This window comes from Megalobrama amblycephala, linkage group LG9 (assembly GCF_018812025.1).
Source record: "Megalobrama amblycephala isolate DHTTF-2021 linkage group LG9, ASM1881202v1, whole genome shotgun sequence".
In the NCBI taxonomy this organism is placed as follows: Eukaryota; Metazoa; Chordata; class Actinopteri; order Cypriniformes; family Xenocyprididae; genus Megalobrama; species Megalobrama amblycephala.
The window spans coordinates 1029191-1056283 of record NC_063052.1 but is presented as its reverse complement, the minus strand read 5'-3'; the positions used below and the strand labels follow the sequence as shown (position 1 = coordinate 1056283).

At 37.7% G+C, this 27093-nt stretch overlaps 1 protein-coding gene across 3 annotated transcripts; it reads left to right on the top strand.

The window, feature by feature from the left end:
- The first annotated feature begins 5925 nt into the window (after positions 1 to 5925).
- On the top strand, positions 5926 to 26584 carry LOC125274687 (scavenger receptor cysteine-rich type 1 protein M130-like). 3 transcript variants are annotated; one of them, XM_048201090.1, is made up of 12 exons: positions 5926 to 6037; positions 9428 to 9481; positions 9896 to 10168; positions 11348 to 11623; positions 14045 to 14356; positions 14586 to 14897; positions 15836 to 15895; positions 16048 to 16182; positions 16464 to 16538; positions 18675 to 18749; positions 19251 to 19328; positions 20266 to 26584. In XM_048201090.1, exons 1-12 carry the CDS (start codon positions 5986 to 5988, stop codon positions 20400 to 20402), a joined length of 1839 nt encoding a protein of 612 aa, XP_048057047.1. In that variant the 5' UTR covers positions 5926 to 5985; the 3' UTR covers positions 20403 to 26584. The 3 variants fall into 3 exon arrangements, with proteins under 3 accessions (XP_048057047.1, XP_048057049.1, XP_048057048.1); XM_048201092.1 differs by lacking the exon at positions 9896 to 10168; XM_048201091.1 differs by lacking the exon at positions 16464 to 16538.
- The last annotated feature ends 509 nt before the right edge of the window (positions 26585 to 27093 follow it).

The window sequence follows — 27093 nt, the reverse complement described above, 5'->3', positions numbered from 1 at the left end:
TTGAGAAAATGAGTGATGGTTTCAAGAAATGTTTTAGCAATTGTGAAATACTGTAAAATATACCTTGCCTTAATATAAAGTGATTTTTTTTTAGTCACAAATATCAATTATTTGAACAAATAACCAGCCATTTCTTTAAAATAAACACTTTCTTGAGGTGAATACAAAGGAATTAATTGACATGCTTTTAAACATGCTTTTTAAATAGCATATGAGTTTTGGTAACAGGACTGAGAAAACGTACATCCATCTTCTGCTTTGAAACCTTGTAAAAAATTAAATAAAGTTGCCTGAGATTGACCAATACATATTTTGAATAGTTTAATATGTGTAGTATTAGATTCAGTGTTGAAAAAAGATTTTAAAAATAAAGTTTAATTTCGAAGAGTTGCAAAAAGCAAATGTCACCCATTCGGTAGAATGGCCCTCCTGCAGAAAATTATCCTGAAATTATTATGAAAATTATCCTGTTTTCATAATCACTGGAAGCCAAAATCGAAAATCAATTACGGTTAATCATACAGCCCTGCCTAAAACTGAGGGCTGTTCTGCAAAAGATCTGTAACTAAAACCTTCTTCTGGAGGCATTCTAAGTGTTTTCTTTTATTCATGTTTTGTCAACTCAAAATAAATCCTGTAACACTGAGTTATGTTACAGGCCCATGATAGCTCTGATTTAACTTGACACAAAGCATGTGACTGAACTTGCTTCAATGACTATTTTACAAATTGTGTTTTGCTAAGTTTATATGATTGTATATTCAAAATAATATTCTATACAAATAATCAAACAATGATATAGAATGTACTATGAAATGTAAGACAAAAATAATGTTTTTGGACATGAAAGCATAGATGTTATCTTTTGTTTTGGTGTAGCCTAAATTACTCAGTTAACACTAAACTGATGTAAGAGTTAAAAGTTTAGCACATTGTTAAAAGGTGAAAGCTGATGTTATATTTAAAATATTTGAATGTTAATTCAGCAGTAGCAGTGGCGTAGCAAGTCAGCCCCGGGTCCATATGCAAAAATCTTTTTATGGGCCCCCCCTCAGTTGTGATTCATTCATCTTCACGTGCATGGCGGGGGAGGGGTCTCGTACCTGTGGTAGTGGGTGATATCCGCCATGTTTGTGTGGTTTGGAGCAGACGCGAGCAAAACAATGGATTATTTACCAAGAGATATTAATGTATGGGGTAATTTCGACAAAAATTTCTGGTAAGCATCGATGCACATTTACAGTACATTTGTAGTATTTTTACTTAGGGACGCTTATAAAGGAACTTGCTAAAAGTTAACGTCACGTGACTGCCGCTATCACGGCTTTCTTGGCTTGCCTGAAAACTTTCGGTATGCCACCTACAGCTAATAAATGGACGAAATCTTTTTCATCTTTAATCTAAGCATGTGGATCTCGATTGTTTACGCTGCACTAAACTTTGTATGTTGCGACATTACCATTGGATCCAATATTGTTGGCACTGATTCTTTTATCTGATGTGTGGATATGTCTGCATTGTTGGTGCAACTCTGATGTTCTATTATTTTCTTAATAAAGGAAAAATGTGTTCATGAGTGAATTATGATGCGACTACTATTTTAAAGTGTTGTGTAAGACATTTACACTGTTGCCACGGGCCATGGTTTAGTGGAAGATTAGTGCCATCTACTGGAAAACACATTTAAAATTAAAATAACATGTAATTTCAACAACAGCCACTAGATGGATGCAGATCATTACTCGCTGGCTCATTTGCCATTTCCACGTGTATACGTCTTTTTGCAATTTTTTTAGCTATTAGCTATTATAACAATAAAAATGACTTTGTCAAAGTTTAGCATTTTTTTGTACTGAAGTATCTTTCTTTTTTTTTTGGCAATCGTCACAATATTATAGTCAAATTTGAACATGGTGTTTTGTGTGTGTGTGTGTGTGTGTGTGTGTGTGTGTGTGTGTGTGTTTGTTATCCGTCGTGGATGTTTTATGGTGCCACCCCTTCATTTCTGTTAGTGTTCTGCATTGTAGTTGATTTATTCATTTATTTATTTATTTATTAATAAATATGTAACTCAGTACATTTTTATAACTTTCTGTGGGTGACTTTTGGGAGTGGAAGTGTTTGTTTGTTATGGGTGACCATGAGCATTCCCCACTGTGGATGTGTTAGGCCTATATGTGTAATAGTTCTCAAATCAAGTTCAGGTTTGGTTGCATGCATTTTTGTGAAGATAAAATAACACTTTGCACATTACATTTTCCATTGTATTGACTGACCAACATATCTGCCTGCAGACACCCAGCTGTCCAGATTCATTTATATATTTAACAACATTAAATCTGTAATTTAAATATAACATTAAATCTTAATTTTGGATTATTTGTTTAACACTGATTTTAATTTGAGAGTAAGAGAGAACTAATGATCATTAAAGGACGCATGGAAAAGGTTAGACGTTATGTGTTTATTGATTTTTACATCAAATCCTTGTTGCTTACACAGTAATAATTTAGTAATAATTTAGCTTCAATATTTGATTCATCAGTTTGAAAGAATATTTTACACATGATTTCTACCCATGATGTTTTGGGCAAACCTCTGGTACTTTGTAACGATCAGCCAAATCGGTTGAGTCACAAGATTTAAAATGGGGTCAGATTTTACTGTGTGAGTTTGTTAGTGGTTAAAAGAATGAAACATAAAACAGTGGTAAGTTTAAATAAGAATTGTGTATTTACAATATTCACAGGAAACGTTAAAGGTCCCATTCTTCGTGATCCCATGTTTCAAACTTTAGTTAGTGTGTAATGTTGTTGTTAGAGTATAAATAAAATCTGTAAAATTTTAAAGCTCAAAGTTCAATGCCAAGCGAGATATTTTATTTAACAGAAGTCGCCTACATCGAACGGCCAGTTTGGACTACATCCCTCTACTTCCTTCTTTAATGACGTCACTAAAACAGTTTTTTGACTAACCTCCGCCCACAGGAATACACAAGAGTTGCGTTTGTAGAGTGTGTTTGTCGCCATGTCGTCGAAACGCTGTTATTTTCATCCCGCAGTCCAATCACCGACTCTGATTCCGGCTCAAATTGATAGGGTAAAATTAAAGACATGTTTACAATAACACTGAGCGCGTGCATCTCCACGTTATGGTAAGAGGCGTGACCTTTTGGGGCAAGATGCGCTAAACTGCTGTCGAATCACAACACAGGAACCGCTGGCACAATCAGAACTCGTTACGTATTTCTGAAGGAGGGACTTCATAGAACAAGGAAGTCATCAGCCCGTTTTTATGACAGTGGAAACAGCGGTATACAGATAAGTAAATTATGTGAAAAATACTGTGTTTTTTTACACGCGAAACATGAACACATGTTATATTGCACACTATAAACACAATCAAAGCTTCAAAAAAAAAACACGAAAAACGGGACCTTTAAAACAACACAATAATACCAGGAAAACTCAGTCTGTTAAAAGCATACAGTCCAAGAATCCTAGTGTGTTGATAAAGTCCCAATGTGAGTGTCCACCAGTGTATATACAAATGTCCACGGTAATGATAATCCAAAGATTTGTAAGGTTGTGACTGGAGAGGTAAGTCCGCAAAATGGAAACTCCACAATCCAGGTAAATTGATTGTTAGTGAGTCTTTGTTTGTTTGCCATGCTGCTCTCTTTATACAGATGTATTTCCTGCTTCCTGCCATGTGACTGGTCACATGACAGGCCAACCATTCATTTCTTAAAGACATATACACTTAAAATGTTAAAGAGGAATAAAATGGACTAAAAAACATGTAAACCAATTAAAACTCTATTATACATAAAATCATTGTAATAAATAGAGCGGTAAAACATGTATTTTATGTGACAGTGTCACAACTTGGACTGGCAATATACATTTTAACCATATATTAAACCTACAACTTTCTTACATATAAGGCTTTATACACATCCACATTTCCTGGATATGCAGAGCTCAAGAATGAACTGGCCAATGGGAGAGAATGCATGTGCTGCAATATGCGCTTGATGAGAATGTAAATATACGTGGGTGGAGCGAAGGCAGTGAAAATGAAATGAACAGGACAGTTACACAAAGCTAACTTTAAAATAAAAAAATGTAAAAAAAAAAAAAAAAAAAATTATGTTATTAATAATTGTGATGGAAAAGTTTTTCATGATGCCTCGAAGACACATTCTTATTTTTAGTTTAAAATAAGTATAGCCTACTATCAGTACACTTTAATAAACTTTTTTTTGTAAGGGTGTAGGGGAGAGTGGGGTGATTTGTGCCAGGGGGGGAAGTAGTTCCACCCACTGTTTCTGGAAAACCATAGAAGAAATTGGTCATGTGACCACATAATTTTGAAAAGCCATCTATTTTACTCATCCTCCAAAGAAGAGAGACACATGGCATTAGAGGAAAGCACATTTTAGCTAAATAAACTGTTTTTTCCCTTTCAAAGTAAAATTTCTATGATCAAGGTTTTTTGATTGTAGTGTCTGAACAATTATAGTCAAGTTTGAAAACATTTCACACATGTTTTAGTGCTTTAGCAGGCTACACAATGAGTCTATACAGTTAGCATGATGTTAGCTCTTAACTGCTGGATCATGCTAGTTTTTCAAACTTGTGGGTCCGGGGTGATTTGTGCCAGAGGGCCTGGGTTAAGTTGTGCCAGTGGCACAACTCACCCCCACGTATGATTATTTTCAATATATTATTAATTTGTAATTGTACATTGTACTCTTACATTTTAGCAGTTAAACTATGTGACATTCTTGATTTTAGACCAAAACCCATCATGCCACGCACTTTCTGAAGATGAAAAGCATGAAATGGTCCAATGCTGTGCAAAAGGCATGAAAACAACTAATATTGTGTGAAAACTGAATGGAGATTATCGAATTATCATAAGATTTGTGAGTGATTTAGAGCACAGCAGAACTAGGTCAGATAAAGGCTTATTAATGAAAGTTCCTGTAAAAAAAAATTAATTGTATTAAAAGGGCAGCTATAAAAAAAGCCAGTGTTTAGCAGCAAACAGGTATTTTCATCTTCAGAAAGATCTTTCTTCCTCCCCATTTTGCATGAAAACTGTGACTTGCTTAATAATGTGGAACAACCTCTAAGTAGGGTTTCCATAGACCTGGCGAATTATTTTGTCTGAGATTGATACCAGTTATAAGACATGGATAAATAAACAAACAAACATTTTCTTAGGAAAAACTAAAATCTGAATGTTATTCTACTGAAATCTTACTGATAATGTCACTTGCATAATAATTTGGAACGTGGCGTATTCTTATATGTTATTCTTATAATTGACAGACAGCGTTCTATGTATGTCAACAGGCATCTATTGCCAAAGCCTTTTTGCCTGAAATGATTCACAAATATCATATATTGTGTATTTAAGTTTTTTGTGTTTTCCCAAAAACTACAAAATATGACTTAGCCTATTCCAACAGTTTAATAGGGTGACAATATCTAAATAAACCTTAAATGAGTAATTTTGTATTGAATTTGTCTTGATTTCATATAGCATTACAGTTCATAACATTAAAATGTTCTGTTTTACTTCAGAAATGACTGGCACAAATTACCCCTACGTATTCTCCCCAAAGGCACAACTTACCCCGCACCAGGGGCAAGTTGTGCCACAAGACCACTTTTTTTCCAAACGCTATATTTCTGAAACAATTTATTTCAGATCCAAAGTTATTGTTCTCAGGCATGCACCACATCCTGAAATATGTACATTCTTAAGTTGAAGGCATTACTGCCATGGCCTCACTTTAAAGTCACTTTGAGTAAAAACTGGCACAACTCACCCCACTTTACCCTATAGTTTATGTAAAAAAAAAAAAAAAAAAAAAAAAAAAAAAAAAACAGCTAGGCAGTTTCATTTCCTCCCAGTGATTCAGAAAGTGAAGCACAACAGTACTGAAAACAACCTTCATCCAGCTCATGAAGAATGGAGACTTTCAAGATCATGACCATTGTCCAAACTGTTGCTTTTATACAAGGTATCTATCTATCTGGGATCAGTAAGATTCTGTTTTTATATAAGATTATGTTTACAAATACTGCATTTATTTAATAAAAAACAGTAGTATTTTTAAATATTGTCAAAAAAAATCTATATATTTTAAAATATATTTTTTTCTTGTAATAACAAAGTTCCAATTTCAGCAGCTAGTTCTTCAGTCAGTACTTTAGTATTATGATCCTTAAGAAATCATTATAAAATAATGTTTTTTTTTTTGTTTGTTTTGTTTTGTTTTTCAAACTTTTCTTATCACAGCTCTGCTTAATGAAGTGTTGAGAAACAGTCTTTTTTTCAGGATTTCTTTGTAACCTTTTAAATGTCTTTATTGTAATTTTATCAATGTAATTTGTCTTTGCTAATTAAAATATATATACAGTACTGTGCAAAAGTCTTAGGCACGTTACATTTAACAATTACATTAACATTTAATCATTTGCAGATGCTTTTATCCAAAGCGACTTACAAGTGAGGGATACAACAAGCAAGTCATCGTGGCACAAGACAAATAGACACAAGAAGTGCTCACAATTCAAGTTTCAGACATTGCTTAGAGTAGTATAAACTAGAATAAGGAAGGATTAAAGGAAGGAAAAGCAAAAAGATTTTTTTTTTTTTTTATGATGAGATTAAGTGCTACATTAGTATTTTCAACAAAAAAAGGTTTTAAGCCAGTTATTTATAACTTTTGCTGTAGTGTGTCAGTAGGAAATATCAGTTTACATTTCCAAACATTACTTTTGCTATTAATTGTAATATTCCAGTGAGATTTTTATATGCACAAGGAGTCTAACAACAGCCGGAATGCTCCACAGATCTGATCTCGCCATCATCGAGTCCATCTGGGATTACACAAAGAAACAGAATAAACTGATCCAGACTAAATTCAAAAGAACTGTGGCAACGTCTCCAAGACGCTGTAAAGGTCCCATTTTTCGTGGTTTTTTGAAGCTTTGATTGTGTTTATAGTGTGCAATATAACATGTGTTCATGTTTCGCGAGTAAAAAAACACAGTATTTTTCACATAATTTACTTATCTGTATACCGCTGTTTCCACTGTCATAAAAACGGACTGATGACTTCCTTGTTCTATGAAGTCCCTCCTTCAGAAATACGTAACGAGTTCTGATTGTGCCAGCGGTTCCTGTGTTGTGATTCGATAGCAGCTTAGCGAACCTTGCCCGGAAAGGTCACGCCTCTTACCATAACGTGGAGATGCACGCGCTCAGTGTTATTGTAAACATGTCTTTAATTTTACCCTATCAATTTGAGCCGGAATCAGACCCGGTGATTGGACTGCGGGATGAAAATAACAGCGTTTCGACGACATGGCGACAAACACACTCTACAAACGCAACTCTTGTGTATTCCTGTGGGCGGAGGTTAGTCAAAAAACTGTTTTAGTGACGTCATTAAAGAAGGAAGTAGAGGGATGTAGTCCAAACTACATCTAACATCTACAACTAACATTTATAGTTTGGAAATGTAAACTGATAACACTGACACACTACAGCAAAAGATATAAATATTGGCTTAAAACCTTTTGGTTAAAAAACTAACATGTCTTAGACTTTTGCACAGTACTGTATTTTTAAGAAAAGAAAAAAGCTAAATATCAGTTTTTTTTTAAACAGAGAGATAGAGAAACAATTTCATACTAAGCTGTTGTAAGCACTTCAGTAATGCTTTCTATTTTATTGGAATCAAGACTAAAAATTATTGCATTTATAAAGTATAAGGATGGTTGAATATCATTAAATTTTGTTTGTATGATGATGTAAGTTTGCATCTAACTGTGCTATTATACAAATTCTAATACCATATATATTTGCGGTCATAAATTTAGATACACCTTGCAGAATATCTACAACATCTTAATTTTAACAAAACAACAGGGATCATAAAACATACTTACTGCTTTTTACCACTGCACGCCCTAAATAAGCTGTTTCACATAAAATGTTTTACATACAGTTTTACATACTGTATAGTCCACAAGACAAAATAAAAAATGAATTTATAAAAATAACCCCGTTTTTATTTTGTGATATTTGTTCATGAGTCTCTTGTTTTTGTCCTGAGCAATTAAAATGCTTGCTGGTCTTCAGAGAAAACCTCCAGTTCCTGAACATTGTTTGCTTTTCCAGCATCTTCTGATTTCCATATGAATTTGATATCCGTCTTTTCACAATTGAGGGACTCATACACAACTATTACAAAAGGTGCAAACATTCACTGATGCTTAAGAAGGCAACATGATGCTTTAAGTGTGAAAACTTGAAAAAAAAAAAAAAAAGGATCAGGGTAAATCAAACATATAAACATCTTCTGTAGCTCACTGTAAAACATTTTAGCTGGTTAAACTTAGAAATGTAAGTTCACCTGCTGCCTTAAAAATGTGAGTTAACTCAACTTGAAGATAAGCTTTGTTTCTACTCAAAAATAGTCAAGACAATGCATTATTTTAAGTTAAAATTTAAACTTAAAGTTATGCATTGTCTTGACTATTTGTGAGTTGAAACAAAGCTTATCTTCAAGTTGAGTTAACTTATGTTTAGTTGAGTTAACTCAGATTTTTAAGGCAGCAGGTGAACTTTCATTTCTAAGTTTAACCAGCTGAAAATGTTTTACAAATGAAAAAAATAAAATAAACATTTATACCTCATTCTTTTCAAAAGATCTTAATGCATTGTGCTGTTTTCTTAAATATCAGTGAATGTTTTTACCTTTTGTAATAGTTGGATTTGAGTCCCTCAGTTGTCCTCGGTGTGAAAAGATGGATCTCAAAATGCTAGAAAGATTTGCATTTTTTCCAAAAAACAACGGGTATTGTAACTGCTCAGGACAAACAAGAAACTCGTGAACAACTATCAAAAAAATAAATAAATAAATAACAGTCATAGATCATCCAGGTAAAGACAGCATTATGAATCAAGCATTTGTAAACTCTTTAACTGGCTAATTTTTGTAAATTCAGCTATTATTTTGTCTTGTAAACTAAACATCTGTGATGTGAAAGCTTAAGTGAAGCTTATCCATGCCAGTACTAAATAAAAAATTATAAACAATTTATAATCCCTCTTATTTTGTTAACAGTATCGTTTTGCAGATTCTAAACATACCACCGCATCTGTAGCTTTGTTCTACCATTATATAATTAATAATTTAGTTGCCATCTAAGTATTTCAGTAAACCCACAGAATAAAACATTTACAGAAACATTTGTTGTGCAGAGGTCTGATGGTTACTGGCACACGGTGGAATGAAAACATGTCGTTTTTAAATGTCGCCTCTTCATTAGTTTGGTAAAAAAAAAAATCCAGCTATGTAACAGAGGCGACAATTTATCAATTTCTTGCCCTTTTTCAGGATATGACAGTGTCATCTCTGCTGAGCATCCAAAGGTCAGGGTCAATGTGAAACGTGAGTTATTTGTTTTCCTAAAATTGTATATCATTTTGATATTCATGGGTAACTCTTCCTTTAATAGTTTACATTTGTTTTAGCAAACTTGCATTAGTTCTCACTTTCTGATATCCTAAAAAAATTACTTAAATAACATTTTTAATAAATCATTATTATTTCCAATGCATTGGGATTTGATTGGATAAAAATCAATGGGAAGAACAAATGCAAGTTTGTTAAAAACTATTTGGCTATTGGTTAACATTTTCTAGTTAGCCTTTCCAAGAAAGTTATTTCATTTTGATTAAAGATTACAGAGACAATTTTTGTTATAATTTTCTTTGGAATAACAGACACTGAAAAATAGTTTATAGACCAGGAATATGCATTGAGAAAGTACATTGTAAAAAGTACATTTTCTTATATTCTCAGTTGTGTCACAAGCAGATCAGCGTTCTGGGTCGTGCTCCTGGACCCTCAGCACTTCTAGAAACAACACGTCAGTTATAGCCGTGGAGGATATTAAAAGTCTCTCTTCTCAGATCTGTCTGTCCCTGGGATGTGGCGATGTGTATAAATTAAAGGCATTTGATGCAGAATTGAACAGTACCTGTCTCACAGGATGCCTTTACCATGACTCTGAGCTAAACAACTGCACTCAAACTGTGAGAAGCCACTGCAAGGTGCTCTCTGAGGTTATTTGTGGTAAGAACCAGTGGGGCGTGAAATAGAATGTCTGTAGGTTGGAATGTATTATATGAAAATGTAAAAACTGTTCCCATATACAAGAAATAAGGTGTAAGACAAACTTGCCTCTGATTGAAATATGTGGTAAAAATAAATAAATAAATGTAGGACATATATAAATGAAATAAGGACATATTGGCTGATATTCCAAAGAAAAACTGATTGATTTATTTTAATATTATTCATTGAATTCATTTATTATTTAAAAATAATAAAAAATATATTTTGCATTGCATATATCAAACAAAGTCAAATCTATGAAATAATATGACTAAATTCAGTATCCTGTTTAGACTTAAAGGTCCCGTTTTTCGTGGTTTTTTGAAGCTTTGATTGTGTTTATAGTGTGCAATATAACATGTGTTCATGTTTCGCGTGTAAAAAAACACAGTATTTTTCACATAATTTACTTATCTCTATACCGCTGTTTCCACTGTCATAAAAACGGGCTGATGACTTCCTTGTTCTATGAAGTCCCTCCTTCAGAAATACGTAACGAGTTCTGATTGTGCCAGCGGTTCCTGTGTTGTGATTCGACAGCTCTGAGCGCACCGTGGCCCGAAAAGTCACGCCTCTTACCATAACGTGGAGATGCACGCGCTCAGTGTTATTGTAAACATGTCTTTAATTTTACCCTATCAATTTGAGCCGGAATCAGACCCGGTGATTGGACTGCGGGATGAAAATAGCAGCGTTTCGACGACATGGCGACAAACACACTCTACAAACGCAACTCTTGTGTATTCCTGTGGGCGTAGGTTAGTCAAAAAACTGTTTTAGTGACGTCATTAAAGAAGGAAGTAGAGGGATGTAGTCCAAACTGGCCGTTCGATGTAGGCGACTTCTGTTAAATAAAATATCTCGCTTGGCATTGAACTTTGAGCTTTAAAATTTTACAGATTTTATTTATACTCTAACAACAACATTACACACTAACTAAAGTTTGAAACATGGGATCACGAAGAACGGGACCTTTAAGGTAATGTAGTAAATTTAGGCTACTTAATATAAATCAATACTATATTTATGTTTATTATATCATTCACACGGAATGCATTGCACAGCTTAATAAGAATGGCATATCCATCTTTTTATATACTTGAGGTTAAAATGCTGATTTTCTTCTTTCACCTCCAGGTTTTCCCTATGTGGCTCTAATATCTAGCCCATGTTCCTGGACTATCAAATCCCCAGACACAGAATCCTCTGTGGCTCTGACTGAAGACACTGCCCATAATGTGTCCAGTGAGATATGCCATGAGCTTGGCTGTGGACAGGTCTACAGACTCATTCAGAGCAGTGCGCAATTGAAAACAACCTGTTTCACAAACTGTGTTTATCACAACTATCAATTAAAAAACTGTACGGAGGTAACTAAATATAGCTGCTCAATCCTCTCTGAAGTTAAATGTGGTAAGTCTGTACATTTTACATGGCAATATAACAGTTATGAAAAAGATGATATTATATTAATTTAAAGAAATGTTCTGGGTTCAGTACAAGTTAAAGATGCACTATGCAGGATATTCAGTTACAGTTTGTAAACACAGCATTCAAACTTGGCCCCTCCTCTTGGGCGGAACACCATCGGAAGCGCAAGCCCTCTCCCCGAGCTGCACGCTCGGCCCAACCGACTCAATAAACTACCTGCGGAAAGATGAGTGATGAACTATTTTGCAAATTTTGTTTATCATACATGAATAGCATTTTTTTTGCATGTAGGCTATATGAAAGAACACATACGCTAATAGTTTGCGAGCGAGTTTTAGCTATCTTCAGTCTAGCTCACTAATAATACGTGTCATCATAAAAACGTAATTACAATGCCTAATAATCTCACTCGAGTTACAGACAGTAGTCAAACAGGCAATAGCAATTTTATCGAATTGTTTTTGTGTAGAGAAAACAACTGCAACTGAATTTTGAAGCCTATCTAAATGCAGCTGCCAGAAGCAAAAAGCTAAAGGTGCACTATAAGCGAACTACACCATGGTCGCACAATTTCAAAGTCACCACCACTAAGCTTCCGACAACTTCAGTCTTTATCTAAAAACATTTTCCCTGAAAGTTTGAATTAGAATAGTTTGTAAGAGCGCAGTTATAAGCATAACTAGGCTGTAAAAGCGGACTGAGCTTACCTGTTAAGTGTGATGACGTTTAATGTCGCCGACAGCCTCTGTAGTCTGATTTAGCCACTTGTTAGCAACCGGCATTTTCAAGACATGTAACAGCTTAAAAAGTCACGGGTAGGTTAATCCTGTTGTATTTTATGTTGTAAAATAAAACGTGAAAGTATCTTGAGCTTGTGTTAACCACAGACCTTATTTCAGCCATTTAACCAAAAACCCATTAAAAAAACCAAATGACTTTGGTCGATGGAAAAGGAAGTGCTAAAATGCTAACTCACTTCCAAGTTTTGGCTTACAAAAATGCGTCATAGTTCCAACACTCTATTCAAGAAGAAAATAAGAAATTACAGGCACAAGACAGTGCCTTTGTAGACCAAACACCAACACACCTTTAGTGGACCATAAGTAACGATTGAGAGGCATTATTTTTTGTATGAGTATTTTTTTTAAATCCTGCATATTGCACCTTTAAGTTCTGTGACAGCATTTGTGACATGCTGTCAGTTACCACAAAAGAATTTCAATGCATGCCTCAATTTGTGAAAATTGAACTCAAAAATGCAAAAATCATTTTTTTACAGTAAAGAACTTACTTTAACAATTCACCTGGATACACTGTTAAAATACACACTATTTTGAAATGATAATATAACTTGCACATAATACATTTGAAACTAATGTGATAAAATCACTTATTAACCTTGTTTGTGTCAAATTACGTCCAAGTTTTCTACTCATTTCATGACCATGTAAAGCTGATGAACCCTTTAACTTTCACACCACAAACACAACCCCGATAGCATCCGGATATGGGCCACATCAGGCAATGATGTGGCACTGTTGGCCTTCTTCTGGCCCATACAAAATGTATGTGAGCTTAAACCGGTCCACATGTGTAATAGAAAATATGGCCCAAATATGGCCTTTTTAGGCAAAGCTGCACTGCAGTGGCAGTGTGTAATCTAGGTGTGACCCTAAAGTGGCTCATTTGGAAAATAGTGAATATGGCCAAATGTCACAAAATTAAATGTGGGAAAAAATGTGGCACAATCTAAGGGCAAGCATGAGTTAGAGAAAGCACACTGGATGCCACATCCAAAGGACGGCCCTGTCTGGTTGTAAACCAAAGGTGGCCTATGTTGTAGAAAATGTGGTCTAGTTATATTCAGAACTGGGACGGTTTTGGCAAAGATAACAAATTTATTAAAAACAATGGTAATCAAATTAACACATAAACATTAAAAAAGGTAAATAATCTTTTAAAATGCTGACATTGCTGTGCAATGGCCTTCTTGTAGCCCAGTTCTGTCAAACAGGAGCAAAACAGCCAAGTGCCATCATTCTACGCGGTATGTGGGCCGGATCTGGGCCATAGCAATTTTGCTATCCAGGAAGGGTTGTTTACACAAACTCCAGTTGCAGGAATTACATTGGTAGCATATAACCAGATTTTCCTAGAAAAGTAGTCCCACCTTGAATTGAAACATAGAGACAATTTTTACAAACATTTTTGTATGGAAAAAAGCTGCACATTTCTACTTATATACCCTTTTTCTACTTATATACCACTTTCAAAATAAATATTCTAGTAAGTGCATTACTGTAAACATGATTTTGGTTTGTATTTGAAAGATTTTTTATATCTAAATTATGTAAATAATGTTGGTATTGTTTATATGATTAAATGTCCTAACTGGTTCTTCAGGCAATGCTGCTGTCCGATTGGTTGGGGGCGGTCATCGCTGCGGGGGGCGTGTGGAGGTGTGGCGGGGATCCTGGGGCACAGTGTGTGATGATGGATGGGATATGGAGGATGCAAATGTGGTGTGTTCACAGCTTGGTTGTGGGTACGCTGTGTCTGTCAGCGGGCAAGGTGAGCCGTATGGCCAGGGTACAGGCCCCATACACCTGGATGAACTCAGCTGCACTGGAACAGAGGGGAGCTTATGGGAATGTCCAGCACTTATGCAAGGACACGACTGTGGGCATAAGGAGGATGCAGGTGTGGTTTGCTCAGGTATGTAACACTATGTGTTAGTTAAAAGTACCATCTCAAGTGATGTTGATTAGAGTTCATTATGGATGGATCCACATTTTTGCCAATAATTACTACTTGATAAGTCTTTTTGCTGTTTTAAGATTCATATGTTTTAAGGTCATATTGCCCACTCGTGGTGATACGTGGTGATACGTTATTTTTTTCATTGCATGTGTCTGTTCACATGTCTCCTCTCATTTTAATGAAGAATACAAGGCCCTGCGACTGACAGGAGGTCTGGATCGATGCGCTGGGAGAGTGGAAATCCATCGCAATGGTACATGGGGGACAGTGTGTGACACGTGCTGGCAGAAGGATGAAGCTACAATGGCCTGTGATATGCTGAATTGTGGAGAGGTCAAACATTTCACAGCCTTTGACCCCCCCTTCAAGCATAAAAATGAAACACTCTGGTATTTTATCTGTAAGCAGAATAGCAAAAACCTGTGGCAGTGTCCTGAGCACATTAACAATGAATATTTGTGCATGGAAACAAAAGCAGCTGGGTTGATTTGCAACAGTAAGTAACATGTTTTGTGTTTTCACATGTAACATGCAAGGGAATATTTTAATAGTTACAGCAACAGTTTACCCCAAAACAGAAATGTTCTAATTTTCTTCTGTTGAACACTAAAATAACTGTTAAAATCTTCACACAGCCCTCATTATAGTGACCATGTCTGTCAAACTTCAAAACAGTTTCAAAAAAGTAGGTAGTACAGCTCATATGCTATATTCCAAACCTTCTGAAGATTTATTGACATTTTTCCCCTTTGTTTCCCCTCACCCCCCGTTTTGTTAGTGTCACGTTTAGTGTGGTAACAGTGCACGATGAAGACAAAAGAGATAACAATAACAGTCTTTATTAAACTTTACCAACTCAGAACAACACTACAAAAATCTCAGGAACTAAAATTACACCACACATTAACAAGAAGTATCAGAAAACAAGGAGTATCAGAAACACAGGGCTTAAATACACTGAGCAAACAAAGGGAGCTAAATGAAATACAGGTGAAACTAATCAGTAACTATGTAAACAAATTAGGGCATAATCAGTAACCTAGGAAACTAACAACTGACTGGGAACAAAAACAAACTAGAACAAAAACAAACTAACAAACTCCTGATGGCGATCTCACACCAAATTGTGTGACATTGTTATTCATTATTCAAAAGAGAACTGTGAGAACCAGTGTCATTGCCTCAAATGTGTTGTACATACAAATTTTACTTATAATCCCTTTTAATTATGAAATTCTAAATAATTACATATACATTATGGCTACTGCAAAGTTTAAGGCTTCTCTGATGCTGCTCACTTAAACAAAAGCAAAGCAGCTACAGGAGCTGCCTTTAATACTAACGTAGGTCAGAGCTTCACACAGAGTTTGGAGCAGCACAGTATTGCACAGTCCTATGTAAAACAGCTTCAAAATAAACATTCTTCTTTTCCAGATTCTCTTGGTCTGCCTGTTCCCACCACTCAAATACCAAACTCAACACCAGCAACCACAGGTAATCTTGAAACTTTCCAAGAAACCTAAAACTGAAAATGATTAAAGTTATAACATTCATGGTTGGCTGCATTTATAGAAATTGTGTGTAATGTAAGGTAGAAACATCACTCTTTTATCACGTCTGGGACTCTTTTCTTTTCTTTCATCCAGAGATGACGAAAATGGAAAATTCACATCGATTCTTCCCATCTCCAGAGTTACTGGGGTGTTTTGTTCTGGGTTTCTTTCTTGTGATTGCAGTTATCACAAATATCCTCTTGTGTCATCATAATAAAAAGAAAAAAGGTAGGTCCAAAACTGCAAATCATCACCATCTAAACACAACACTTTAAACAAATTGTTGTCAGAAAACCTTATGGACCACCTAATTAGCTATATCAAACCTTTGGAATGAATCTCACAGAAGCTATGAACAGCATGTCATAATTAACCCCAAAATAAATAAAATATAAATAGTAAATTACAATTTACATTCAAAAACCAATTCAAGAACCATTAAGATTAACAATTAAGCCAAATTTTTACAAAAATGTTTTTATTTTTCCTGTGTTTCCCCTCACTGTTAGCTGTTGTAGTCCAGAAGAGATCGTATGATACGGACTATGAGCAACATGACATCAGTCTGGAAGCCACTTTTCACAGTTAGTCATTGTTATGTGTTATGGACAATACTGAGCAAGCAGGAAAGACTAGGGATGGTTGTAACATGGGGTCAGCTGTAACACCATCAGTTTACAGAGTTAGAGTTTAAGTTTTTGTTTAAAGATTACAAGGGTACATGATTTAAAAAAAGAAAAAAAAAAGATATGCTCAGATTAATCATTTTTTTAAACATACTGCAACATTCAGTAAACACTGAGTTACATACATCAGAACAAAAGGTGTTACAACCATCCCCATTCTTCCCTATACAAAAAAATATTGTTGTGAATTCCAGTGTTGGGGATAACGCATTACAAGTAATGTGAGTAACGTAATCAGATGACTTTTTCAAGTAACGAGTTAAGTGATGCATTACTTTCAAATTTACAAAAAACTTGAAGTGTTCCTTTTTCAAAAATGAAACGCAAATGTTATGAGCAGAGTTATTTATTCATTTATCCCATCCTGTTGTCCTGTGTTTGTCTTGTGCATTTTCTCTCGCTGTGTATGTGCCTATGCATGTTTGTATTACAGATGGGCGTGGCTTGTGTTAGTCTAGAGTGTCGTGCCAGAGAGATTGATTGTGAGTGATTATTTGGAGTTTGTATTTGTGAGTGTGACTGACTGTAGTATTTTGTTTGTTGATATTTCTTGTTTATTTGACCTACGCCTGTTTGACTATCGATTCTGGATTCTGATTCTGCTTTGTTTGCTACGGACTTCTGTAAATATTACCTGTAAATACTTTTGTATCTTTGCCAAATCGAGGGATGTAGGGGGTTTGACGCCATTTTATTTTGTACATGTTTTCATATTGTTTTTGGTTAGGGAGTTAGGTAAGTTTAAACTGTATTTTGTTTTCTTTATTTTCAAATTAGGAATTGTAGAGGTTTAAAAAAAGGATTCTTTTGTTTATTAATAAACAAAAGAATCCTTTTTTTAAACCTCTACAATTCCTAATTTGAAAATAAAGAAAACAAAATACAGTTTAAACTTACCTAACTCCCTAACCAAAAACAATATGAAAACATGTACAAAATAAAATGGCGTCAAACCCCCTACATCCCTCGATTTGGCCTTGTCTGCCCCTGACGCTAAACCCTCTGTAAGAAATAAATCTTTTCTTTTCAGAATCTCTCTGGTAGTGAGACTCATTTCTTCTTCTTCCTGTTGTGGCCGACCCCTAGACGGTCGTAACACAAATTAAGTAGAGGGGTCATTAAAATGTTCTCCTTCCTTCAAGAAAATCTGGCTTCTACAGCTGTTATTTTCTGGTTCCCAAAAAAGGACGCCGGGACATTTTTTAAATCTCTTATCTGAAACACCCATCTGAGGTCTTAGAGTCTTTACTAATGAGCTGATGAGTTGAATTAGCTGTATTTGATTAGGGAGATATCTAAAGTGTGCTATGATCTACATGACACATACATTTATATCAAAATTCTACCGAACACAGAAATTTCAGGTTTGCTTTCAGGTTCAGGTTTACTTTCAGTGGTAGAAGTATACCAATATTAAAGGTTCACCCCAAAATGAAAATATGGAAAACCTGAAAGCTCAAAAATAGCTCAAAAATATGAGTGAAAGCCTAAATGAAATCTGTTCGTCATAAAAAGCATTCAATTCTCTTGAGAAACTGACTAACCAACTAAGTAACTGACTAAACTGCTCGATTCATATGAATTAGTTTTCCGATCACTTTATAAACTTTTTAAAGCGTCAAAAATCAAGTTGCAAAGCCAGTCTATGGAAGGACAGAATGCTGTCTGATTTCATCAACAAGATCTTCTTCTGTGTTTCAAAGATGAATGAAAGTCTTACGGGTTCCACGCTGGATAAGCTTGCGGCTTATTCATTTCACTTTTGGTGTGAAATGACCTTTACATTTTCCAAAAATATAACTTTTTTTTTGTATTAAAAAAACAAACAAGCAAGCCCAGCCTAAGAGAGAAAAACTAACATAATAACATTAATTTCTATAAAAAGTAACTAAGTAATTGCATTACTTAGTTACTTTTTTTTTTAGAGAGTGAAGCAATATTGTAATGCATTACATAATTTAAAAGTAACTTTCCCCAACAGTGAAATTGAATAGGCAGTACTGTAAGTAGACTTTTCTCTTCTTTCTTATGTAGACTCAATGCGGTACAGTGCAGATGGTAAAACGCCTGCTGTAAAGGCCACAAACCTGAACAGTGTGATGGAGGAGGGTAAGAAAGGGAAGGTTTTATTTCTCTTTGTTTGTTATTTATAAATATTTGAAATTTGAAACATGAAATCAAAATTCTGTTTACTTTCTCAGTATTCATTCTTGGTCTTTCTGTGAATGTGTTCATGTTCATGTATCCACTTTCTTGTGAAAGTTGTGCCAAAGCAAATTGAAATTGAAAAAAAAAAAAGATTTTACACTTTTACAGCCAGCTATAGCAGATTATTTAGCAGCATAGGTTGGGTAGATAAGATCTAAATAACCTAAAACCGACTAAAAAGAGCATAATTTTGTAGTTACTAGTGTTTCATCAACCAAAGAACAAGCAACTTACTGTTCCCAGTCAAAAATGACCATGAACAGCCACAAACCCCAACCTTTTTTTCAAAAAGTTAAGGAGGGTTAAGAGCAAAACTGCAAATGAGGATGTAGAAATAGTGGCCTAGTTTAAATTTCTGAGGACTGTAGATATTCTTGTAACAGCTTTCCTAATTTGACTCAGATAATGAAGATTTCCTGAAGCAGGAATCCAGAAGATCTGTCCTGGGCCACACCTTGGATCCTTCCTTCAATTACCAAGGTGTCTATAACCAACAGATAATATACATTTACACCTCAAATTTATGTTTTTGTTATTTGTTGAGATGCTGTACAGTGGTCACTTCTTAATATACACTGATTGGCCCAATAAATAAATAAATAAATAAATACATACATACATACAAATTTGCTGTTTGGATTTAAATAGGCAAATGCTAAAGAGTCTATGATTGGATCATTATTGCAGTGATTATTAGGTTTCTATCATGTTATATGTTTGGCAACAGTTCTTAACCCTAATTGATGGAGTGTGCTTTTCATTCCTTAAACAACCATGTAGGATGACACATTATGGCTATATTCAAGGATTACAATGTCAAGATTTATTCAGGCTGAAATTGTGAAAGAATGGTTTGGAGGGAGTATGAAGAATCATTTTCACACATGAATTGGCACCTCTGAGTTCAGACTTTAAATTCATTGAAAGTCTTTGGGATGTGCTGTAGTAGACTTTACAGAGTGCTTGACACTTGCATTGTCAATACAAGATATTGACCAAAAATTGATGCACCCTCCCAAACATTCATGTTTGAAAATATTTCTTTATGCTCCCTCCCAACCATTCTTCCACAAATTGAGCCTGATGAATTTTGACATTGTCATCCTGGAATATGGCCATGATGTGTCTTCCTACATAAAATAAAATAAAATAAAAAGCTACACACTCCATCAGTTAGGGTTAGAAGAACTGTTGCCAAACATATAACATGCTAGAAACCTAATAATCACTGCAATAATAATCCTCTTAAGCATTTGCCTATTTAAATCCAAACAGCGATTTTTTTTTTGTTGCCCGGGCAGTGTATGTTACTGTTTGCAACGTACAAACCTCTTGCATGTTTTTTGTGATGTTTCGAGATTATTGCACAAAATATGTAATTTCTATGTATTTTCTTTGGTTTATCTTTTATCATCAGAACTAGATAAAGGGGGCAGCAACAGAGAGGACTCCCCGTTGTACTCACCTGTCAGCTATGATAATGAGGCCGTCTCTTCTGGAAGTGACTATGATGACATTGGCAACTATATACAACAACCTAATCACTTACATTAGCTGGAAATTGTGATATAGTGGCCACATACTATTAGTACATTACCATTAGACACCATACCTGAGAACCATTTTTTATCATTCTTTCAGACCTTTCAGTGTTTTAAATGTTATTTCTTTGTTCATTCATATCTGTTTCTACATAGTATAATCAAACTTTATGCTAAATGTTTCATCAGTTTTTGATATCACTGCAGATTAAGTGCATACCAATGTAAAAACTAAGTACATTTACATATAGCCCACAAGTGTTTTTACTTCAAATGCTTAGGACTGATGACTGGTTCATATACCACAACCACTGAGGAGGACATATTCCACATAATAATCAGATTTATTTTGTTGTAACCCTTCACCTTTTGACAAGGAGACCTCAGACCTCTGGAACTTGAACAGAAAAATACAGTTCCCTTTCAAGGGAACTCGCGCTGCGTAAATCGCTATGGGAACGCCTCTGCGTGATGTCGTCGTGAAGCACGTATGCAATCTGTCCAATCAGGAGACGGAACGTCATAGGCGGGTGACGTCACTGACCAGGAACCATAAAGCCAGCCCGAAAACACTGTCATTCAGCTTCTGTGTCTTCAGCAAGCGCTCCGTGTGATCTGTCTGTCTTATTTACTGTTGTCTGTCTCTATTACGAGTGATTATCATGGCGAGTGAGCAACATTTCAGGAAGTGCGTGCACCCTTGTCCGCGTTTCATCCCGGACGGGGACTCGCATGAAATGTGTGTTGTTTGCATGGGAGTGCAGCATGCCCAGGCAGCTCTCGAGGGGGCTGCTTGTGTGCATTGTGATAAGTTCCCGCTGAAAACGCTGCGCTCCCGCCGAGCTCTCTTCGAGGAGAGTGGCTCGGTTCGCGTTCCCCAGGGCTCGGGTCCCGCTTCTGCCGAAGCAGGGCGGCACCTTATGTCCTGGGGTTCGCAGATGGATGTATCAGAGGGGTTAGAGACGGGTCATGCCTTATCTCTGCCTTCACCTGGTACATCTGGTAGTGTATCCATCCGGTGGTCGGAAGCACGCTTTGCGGTTTCTTCTGCTCCAGGGGATACGGTCACGTTAATGGCGTCTAGTTCTGAGGAATTGGATGTTGTTAGTGTGGCCACGGGAGAGTCTGAGGATTCGCCACTTCAGTCTCCCGCGACCGAGGAGCTCATGGAGGTGCTTTCTCGTGCTGTGGCTAAACTGAACATCGATTGGCCGGCCGAGAAGCAAGAGCAGACGGTGAGAAGCAAGCTAGATGAACGCTTCTTGCCATCCAGGTCTGCTCAACCTCCACGTCGGGCATTACCATTTTTTCCCGACCTCCACACTGAGGTGTTGAGGTCGTGGAAGAAACCGGTGTCTACCCGTGTCTACACACCTCAAACCTCCATCTACAGCAATGTGGCAGGGATGAGGAGACACGGGTATGGGGCGATGCCAAGAGCAGAAGAGACGCTTGCGAGCCATCTCTCTCCTCATGCGGCGTCGTTCCTTAAAGCCCCGACGTTGCCCACTAAGCCGCTCAAGACTACTTCAGCGCTAGTGGGCAAAGCGTACTCGGCTGCAGGTCAGGCGGCGGCATGCTTGCACACGATGTCCATCATGCAAGCATACCAAGCTGACCCGCAGGCGAAGTCCTCGAAGGGCAAGACGAATCTGAGGGCCGTCATTGCTGCTAAGAGGGCTTCGTCTAAGAAATCCTGACGCCATAAGGGCAGTCAGGATTCTGAGGGTGGTCCCCTCCGGAGACAAGCAGTGTTCACCTCATTACACGGTGCCTGTGAGTCTTCAGTGCCCTCAGGAGGGCGCTCTGCCAACCCCGCCGCAATGCCGGGGCGCAGTAATTCCCTGCGTGTCACCCGAGGGTGGCGCGCTTCCTCTGCAGTCATGCCAGTTGTTCCCTGCCGGTCCGCCGCTTCAGGGCACTGTGCTGGCTGCTCATGTAACACCAGAGGCCAGTCTCGAGAGACTGGTACCCTTAGTAGATTTTTTGTCAGAGTGGAAAAATCTGTCAAAAGTATCTCAGTGGGTCCTGCGAACTATAGAAAAGGGGTATGCGATTCAGTTCAGAACACACCCACCCCGATTCAACGGGGTTCTATCCACAGTGGTAGATCCCGAGCAGGCTCTGGTACTGGCACAAGAAGTGCAGACACTCTTGCGAAAAGGAGGCTATAGAGAGGGTCCCTCCTCCCAGCAGGGAGTCAGGCTTTTACAGCCGTTACTTCATTGTGCCAAAGAAAGACGGAGGATTACGTCCGATTTTAGATCTACGACAATTAAAACGAACAGTAGCAAGGCTCAAGTTCAAAATGCTGACAATAAAGCATGTCGTGTCACAAATCAGATCCGAGGATTGGTTTGTGACCATAGATCTAAAAGACGCGTATTTCCATGTGTCAATCCTTCCACATCACAGAGAATAACATTGATCCTCAATACTGTCTCGGACATAAGGCAAGGCCAGTCACTCACTGTAAAACAGTTCCAGAGACTGTTAGGTCTGATGGCAGCAGCGTCCAACGTTATACCTTGTGGCCTGCTGAACATGAGACCACTGCAGTGGTGGCTCAAAACCAAGGGGTTCTCACTGAGGGGGAATCCGTTTCGTATGATCAGAGTCACGCGGCGATGCTTACGTGCTCTAGACATATGGAAGCAACCTTGGTTTCTATCCCAGGGACCTGTGTTGGGGGCTCTCAGTCGTCGCGTCACGCTTACGACAGACAGGGCGATCATGAGTGGTCGCTCGACACGGGGTCTGTGGCAGGACCATCATCTCACATGGCACATAAACTGTCTAGAAATGATGGCGGTATTTCTAGCTTTGAGATACTTCCTCCCAGACCTCAGAGACAAACATGTGTTAGTCAGAACAGACAACACATCAGTAGTCTCGTATATAAATCACCAGGAGGGTCTGAGATCACGCCCGCTTTACAAACTGGCGAATCAGATTCTTCTGTGGTCCCAAGGGAAACTGCTATCCCTCAGAGCAGTTTACATCCCGGGGTACCTGAATGTGGGAGCAGACATCCTGTCGAGGCAGGGGCCGAGGCCCGGGGAATGGAGACTTCATCCGGATGTGGTGAAGCTCCTTTGGGAGAACTACGGCGAAGCCCAGGTGGATCTGTTTGCGTCTCTAGGGACGACTCACTGTCCACTGTGGTTCTCCATGACAAACGCAGCACCTCTTGGGCTGGATGCTATGGTACAGCCGTGGCCGAGGCTACCGCTGTACCCATTTCCCCCGATCGCTCTACTCCCAGGAGTTCTGGAGAGAGTTCGCCGGGACGGGGTCTGCTTATTACTGGTAGCCCCGTACTGGCCGGCCCAAGTTTGGTTCTCAGACCTGGTTTCTCTCCTGGACGGGTCTCCGATGGAGATTCCGGTCAGAAAGGACCTTCTCTCTCAGGCGGGCAGTCTAATACTGCATCCCCGCCCGGAGTTATGGAAGTTGTGGGCGTGGCCTCTGAGGGGGCACGTCTCATAGATTCCGGTCTCTCAACTGAGGTTGTTGAGACCATACTCCAATCCTTTAGAAGAGATTAAATCCTGGTTTTCACACAATTTTCTCAAGTTGAATACTGATAAAACAGAGGTTCTTCTTGTTGGCACTAAATCCAATTTGTCCAAATCCAATAGCTTTTCAATTTCAATTGATAATTCTATAATCTCTCCATCTTCTCAGGTTAAGAGTCTGGGTGTCGTCCTCGATAGTACTTTGTCTTTTGAAACACACGTAAACAATATTACTCGGTCTGCATATTTTCACCTACGGAACATCAGCCGTCTCCGTCCATTTCTCACATCCAATTCCACAGCCATTCTTGTACACGCTCTAGTCACCTCACGCATTGATTACTGTAATTCTCTTCTATTTGGGTTACCTCACAAATTCCTTCATAAACTTCAAGTTGGTCCAGAACTCAGCTGCCCGTATAATTACCAGAACCTCTTCCACTGAGCATATCTCTCCTGTTCTCTATCATTTACATTGGCTTCCTATTAAATATCGGGTAGAGTACAAGATTCTACTTCTCACTTTCAAAGCTCTTCACAATCTTGCACCCTTATATCTCTCCGAACTGCTCCACATCTACACTCCGATGCGTACACTTCGATCTTCCTCTTTTGTCTCTCTTGCTGTACCTTCTGTTCGTTTAGTTACTATGGGGTCCAGGGCATTCAGCTGTGCTGCTCCTCGTCTCTGGAATTCTCTACCACTATCCCTACAACAAAGTGATTGTCTGGTTACTTTTAAATCACATCTTAAAACCTACTTATTTAAATTAGCTTTCTCTGACCAGTTTTAAATATTATATGTTAGCTATTGCTTTGTTTGTATTGTGTCTCGATTTGTTTTATAACTACCTTTTTACTGTACAGTGTCCTTGAGTGTTTTGAAAGCCGCCTTTAAATAAAATTTATTATTATTATTTATTATTATCCAGAGCTCCATCCACGAGGACACTGTATGCTCTGAAGTGGAGATTATTCACTTCATGGTGTGAAAATCATCAGTGGGATCCAGTTAACTGCCCGGTTAGCGCTGTGCTGGACTTCCTACAGGATAGATTTTCTGCAGGGTTATCCCCCTCCACACTAAAGGTGTATGTGGCGGCCTTAGCTGCTTACCATGCTCCTTTCAGTGGAGTCTCTTTGGGGAGACACCCGCATATAACCCGTTTCCTTCGTGGCATTTTGAGGATGAGACCTGCAGTACGCACGAGAGACAGTGTTTCTCATCACCATTTCGTCTCTCAAGAGAATTGGGGACATTCAAGCCCTGTCGGTTGCTCCATCGTGCTTAGAATTTGCGCCTGGCAATGTAAAGGCATTTCTTCATCCCAGACCGGGATATATCCCTAAGGTTCTTACTAATACTGTGAGACCTATAATGCTGCAGGCCTTCTGTCCTCCTCCATTTACGTCATCGGACCAGGAAAAGCTTAAATCTGCTATGTCCAGTACGGGCATTGGATGCTTATGTACACAGAGCTGCCAATTGGAGAAAGAACGATCAGCTGTTTGTATGTTTCGGTGCACCAAGAAAAGGTTTACCAGCATCTAAGCAGAGAATGAGCAAGTGGGTGGTCACTTGCTTATGAGGCGGTCGGACAGCCTTCACCATTGGCTGTCCGGGCGCACTCTACGAGGACTATGGCTGCCTCCAAGGCCTTTATTTCAGGGGTATCCCTTTCTGACATTTGTGATGTGGCAGGCTGGTCCTCACCGCACACTTTTGTTAAGTTCTATGAACTAGACCTCGGCTCCGCTCCAGGGGCACAAGTGCTACTGTGAATGTGCGCCTCGGCTTCACACGATCGGTCACTTGTTACTATGGCGACGTTGGTATGGCGTTCCCATAGCGATTTACGCAGCGCGAGTTCCCTTGAAAGGGAACGTCTCGGTTATGTATATAACCTTAGTTCCCTGACAGGGAACGAGACGCTGCGTAACCTTGCCATACTCCCTGCATGCCCGAGAGCGACTTGCTTCAGACTTTGAGAAGCTGAATGACAGTGTTTTCGGGCTGGCTTTATGGTTCCTGGTCAGTGACGTCACCCGCCTATGACGTTCCGTCTCCTGATTGGACTGATTGCATACGTGCTTCACGACGACATCACGCAGAGGCGTTCCCATAGCGATTTACGCAGCGTCTCGTTCCTTATCAGGGAACTAAGGTTATATACATAACCGAGACGTTTTCGCTCAGTCGAGGCTTGTAAATGAGCCTGGCTAGATGAATGATTTTGAAGAGGCCTACGAAATGTTTTCCAATAGAAATGTTAAATGACTGAAGTGATGCAAACCATTCAACATTTTTGGAATAGTTCTATCATTGACATATCATATATTGAGATTCATGAAATGTATTTAGTAATTTATTGTGATGAGACAAGAAACATTAACGCCATTTTCAGCATGTTAGGCATACGATTAAGAATAAATATGTGCATATTGTTAATGAATTTAAATGTAAATGTGGTTTTCTGGAAGACTTTCAGCAAATTCACTTGTCTGAGAATATGATTCATAAAACTGAATCCCCAGATCTACAGTAAGTAACAAGGTAAAAGATGTGGCTTTGACTCGAGTATGTTTTTGTGGTTTATTAAAGTGACCATTTGAACCATTCATTAAAAATAAAAATATAATTTGCAAATTCAAAATTATTACTTTAGCCTACACTAAACTCTCTTACACTTTTTTTTTTTTGTGGTTTTCTTTTTCTTCACTTCATTCCCTTTAAATGACAGCACAACTCCTCCCAATTGGTTTAATGATGTAAATAACATTTATTTATATTTAATTGATATTGTTTTATCCATGGTGTCAGATAAACCACACTCAAAGACAGATATAAACAATCCAAACAGTCGTTTATTGAACAGATGGATGAATGGCACAGTTCAGGTGAGTAAATGGCATAAAAGCAGTTACAAAGTGAATTCTGGATAACGTGCGTCTCTTTTTGTTGCAGGTAGTGAATGTTTTTTGTTTGTTTGTTTTCTTTCCATTTTATTTAAGGTTTAAGGCAGGATATTGCAGCACAAAACCCTGAAATGTGTTAAACATACTGTAACATACTCAAAAACAACCTTATATACCTGGTTTAAAGCAAATTAAAAGCAAGTAAAATAAAATAATTCTGCCATAATAATAATAATAATAATAATAATAATACCATTAATTTCTGTGAGG